We start from the raw sequence: 3,729 nt of genomic DNA on the forward strand, positions 1-3,729 counted from the left end.
GAAAAACTTTTACTATATTTGATTGCAAAAGTTAGCGATGGGAGAAATTCAAAGGAAAAAATCAAATCATAGTATGTATAATTAAATTATACATACCATAATTACACCTTTGAAAATATTAATTTCACATGCAACATTGCAAAACAAACATTCATAAATTATTTTTGGAAGTGGATAGATATTATGTATTTAAAGTTAAATTGCTTAATCAAAATGCAAAAACGAGATCACTTGTTTGGCACTATTCCTGCAGTTTTCAAAGCAAAGTTTCCAAGTGTTATTATTATCACTACTTCTAATCATTCACTAAAAGCCAAGAATCATGTTTTAAACTAAAACATATATTTATTGTTGCATTTTTTATCTTTAGGGTTGTTCTTAGGTCACAAAAACAATCTCACAAATTAAGTTTCTTCTTTGTTATTTATTCGGTCACATTTTAAATTACTTTTTTATTTTTCGCATTAACATAAGACATTGATATGTAAATAATGTTTTCAACATTAATTGGTTCCATTTTCTTTAGTATAGTTTCTGCTGTTGTCACTGGTTTTAGAGAGTACCTTCATGAACGAAGTTAAAAAGTCCTTAATGTTAAGCATTTTCTAAAAGCCAAGACGGAATATCGTTAATCCTCATACCATTTACTATAAACTTTGTAAATATTGTTACAATGTTATAATTCAAGTTGTTATAATTAGTAATTTCGATCATTGTATATACATAATAAAAAATATTTTTCACATATACTGTGAAAAATATTTTTTATTTATAACATTTATTCCACATATATTAAAAATATGTAGAATAGATATTACACTGTGGAAAATTTAAAGCAAAATGTATAGTTATTTATTTTATATTGATTTTAATGTGTGTGTGTGTGTGTGTGTGTGTGTGTGTGTGTGTGTGTGTGTGTGTGTATATATATATATATATATATATATATATTTAGAAACCATAGTTGATTCTTATGCCTCAGTATATAATTATTTCATGTTATGTTGACTGAAAGTAAACACTAAAATGCCGGAACAGAAAAAAATTAAAATAATATTTTCTTTTTTTAATTAAAACATTGCAGGCCCAAACTAAACCCATTGACAAGGATCCCTAACCTAAAGGCATATGATCTAACCTTATCTTAACCTAAACCTGCACCAACCCAAACCCTTTGATGTTTTATCAACTCTCTTGTGTGTTCTCCCTAAATTAGTTGATTGGTGTACTACTCCTTGCGTGTTCTATATATATTGTAGTAGTAGTAGGTTTTACTAAATAATAAAACTTAAATTATCTTTAAGTAATGTAAGCTGTTAGGTATATTTACTGATTATCATCTTGTTTTAAAATCATTTAGATTGTTTGCTGTACCTGTGTCATTAAGGAAGCGTAACAAATTAGGATTATATGGAGGTTTTGAGTCAAAATCAGATGCAATTCTTCGTACAAGTATGAATAAGCAAAACATTGAAAAGGTAACTTGAATGCTATAAAACACATTATTACACATTTCAATGTTTACTATATTTGTATATTTCCAAATAATTGCGCATTCACACATTATTTGCCCAATTCAACAGAACATTGAGCTATAGATATATGGCACTATGTTATGATGATAAAGATTTCACTATTTATACAACTTGTTAATATTAGTGATTGTTATATCAATAAATTGTTAGTATTTGGATTAATACTAATATAATATGATAATACTTATGTGCAGGCATTTATTTATGAATTTATCTTCAAATATATAGGGTTTGAAGTTTAAAAAAGATCATCTTGGTTTAAGATTTAGTTACAAATGGAACAAAGAAAAATGATTACTTGATCTTGAAAATATAAATTTCAATTCCAATTAAAATATAAATTTCAGCAGTTTACCCATTAAATACAATCTTCGTAATAAGGAAGGTTAGTTGTTTTTTGTTATACTATAATTTGTTATTTATTTATATTACAAAATAGGTGTATTAAAAAAAAATTATGGGCACTAATATGTTTTAGCAAAATGTGGATTTTAAATTTTTTTATACTGTATGATCCTCTCAATTTGTTCTATATATAAAAAAACTTTAAATTTTAACACTTTTCCTGGTTTTGATGATCTTCTAGGTATCTTTGTTATATAATTTATAATGTATTGTCTTAAACCCTAATAATAGGAAAAATACCTGGAAACGCTGGTCAGGTTATAAAGGAGCTGCTGAAAGAAAATGGTCTTGATATAGCAAAATTCCATTTAAATTCGTCCTCTATTTCTACTTTTAATGAAACTGAAAATGCAAGCAATTGTAATTCCAAGCCTCGAAGAAAAAAAAGAAGGTATGTTTTTTATTCTCACAAGCATTTTCAATTTTTAGTTAAAGCAATTATAATTTCATTTGTGCCAATATTATATTTTAGAAAGTGTATTGTCTTAAATAATATACTATTGTATAAATAATATATATTTTTAAAAATAAGAAATATAATAATAAAAATTAACTATGGCTTAACGTACTTTGAATGATCAATATATATTTATTTTAGTTTTTGAATGAGCCTACAATTTTAATGAGATAATAAATATCACTGGTTATTAAATCTATTTTTCATTTTAGGTTAGATGGAGCAGGTTGCAAAAGTATTTCTATACCAATAGAGGTTTCTAATAAAGTACTGAAAGATAAGTTGGAGCAAGAAATTGAAAAGGGAAAATATAGAATTGGAAAATTGATTGTTCCAAAAACTTTTACAAAAACAGTTTGTGAAAATAATTTAGTTACAGAAGAGTTTTTGGTTTATGGCAGAAAATTAAGTATCAATGATATCAGAGCAGATATGCTTAAGAACCATAAGGCTTTTATGAGGTTCAGAACTGACCAAGAGTATTTAGACCTAAGCAGGGAAACAATAGTAGACAGTTTAAAAAGAATTGATGAGTTCAATGATGATTATGATAATAGAAGTGTTTTGCACTTGAGAGAAATATTTAAAAAATTTGAGCGTACCAGACATTTGATGTTTTGGCATGATGGATCTTCACTATCCAGCCATGGTCATATATTGATGTTGATATCAGTAATGTATGACAAAGCAATTTTTTTTAATAATAATGAGTACTATAAAAAATATGGAAAAAAATCGATATTCAAGCAAAAGTAGAAAAACCTTTTTTATATATACTAGCACGGTGTCCTTAAAATGACGAACAACTCGACTACTCAGATTTGTGAATTGAAGATATAATCTCTCTAAAATGTCCAATAATAGCAAATAATTACATAGAAATTTTTGATATTTTAAGAATCTTCAAAGGTGACCATCCAGCTTCACAGTTCGAATCTGGACAAAATAAAGGCGGAAATTTTCCATGTCATGGATGTAGTCTATTTGCTCCAAAAGCTAAAAAGTATTCACACTCATTTCAATGTCAGACATTGAGTTTACAACAGAGAGTTGAAAAAATATTTCAAACAAACTTATCAAAAGATAACTTTAAAAAAAAAAAAAATTTATCTAAAAGTGACATTATAAGTGAACTTGTTGGAAGAAATTTACACTTTACAGTAACCTCAAATAAAAAAAATCTAAATAACATTCTTGTTAAAGAACTGCATGGGATTCAGCGTCTTCCAGCTTTGATGTGTACCAAGTCATTTGAATGTTTTGATAGCTCAAACTTAGCTGATTATGAAATATTGGTTAATGAGCCATTACATGATATTTCTAATCATATAA

General features: G+C 26.5%; 1 protein-coding gene across 1 annotated transcript; it reads left to right on the forward strand.

The window, feature by feature from the left end:
- Positions 1 to 213: 213 nt before the first annotated feature.
- LOC136086194 (uncharacterized) lies at positions 214 to 3,286 on the forward strand. The gene is made up of 4 exons (XM_065808476.1): positions 214 to 266; positions 1,361 to 1,452; positions 2,172 to 2,331; positions 2,610 to 3,286. The coding sequence occupies exons 1-4, from the start codon at positions 214 to 216 to the stop codon at positions 3,151 to 3,153; spliced, it is 849 nt and encodes a 282-aa protein (XP_065664548.1). The 3' UTR covers positions 3,154 to 3,286.
- Positions 3,287 to 3,729: the final 443 nt, after the last annotated feature.

This window comes from Hydra vulgaris, chromosome 10, assembly GCF_038396675.1.
Source record: "Hydra vulgaris chromosome 10, alternate assembly HydraT2T_AEP".
NCBI classification, from domain to species: Eukaryota; Metazoa; Cnidaria; class Hydrozoa; order Anthoathecata; family Hydridae; genus Hydra; species Hydra vulgaris.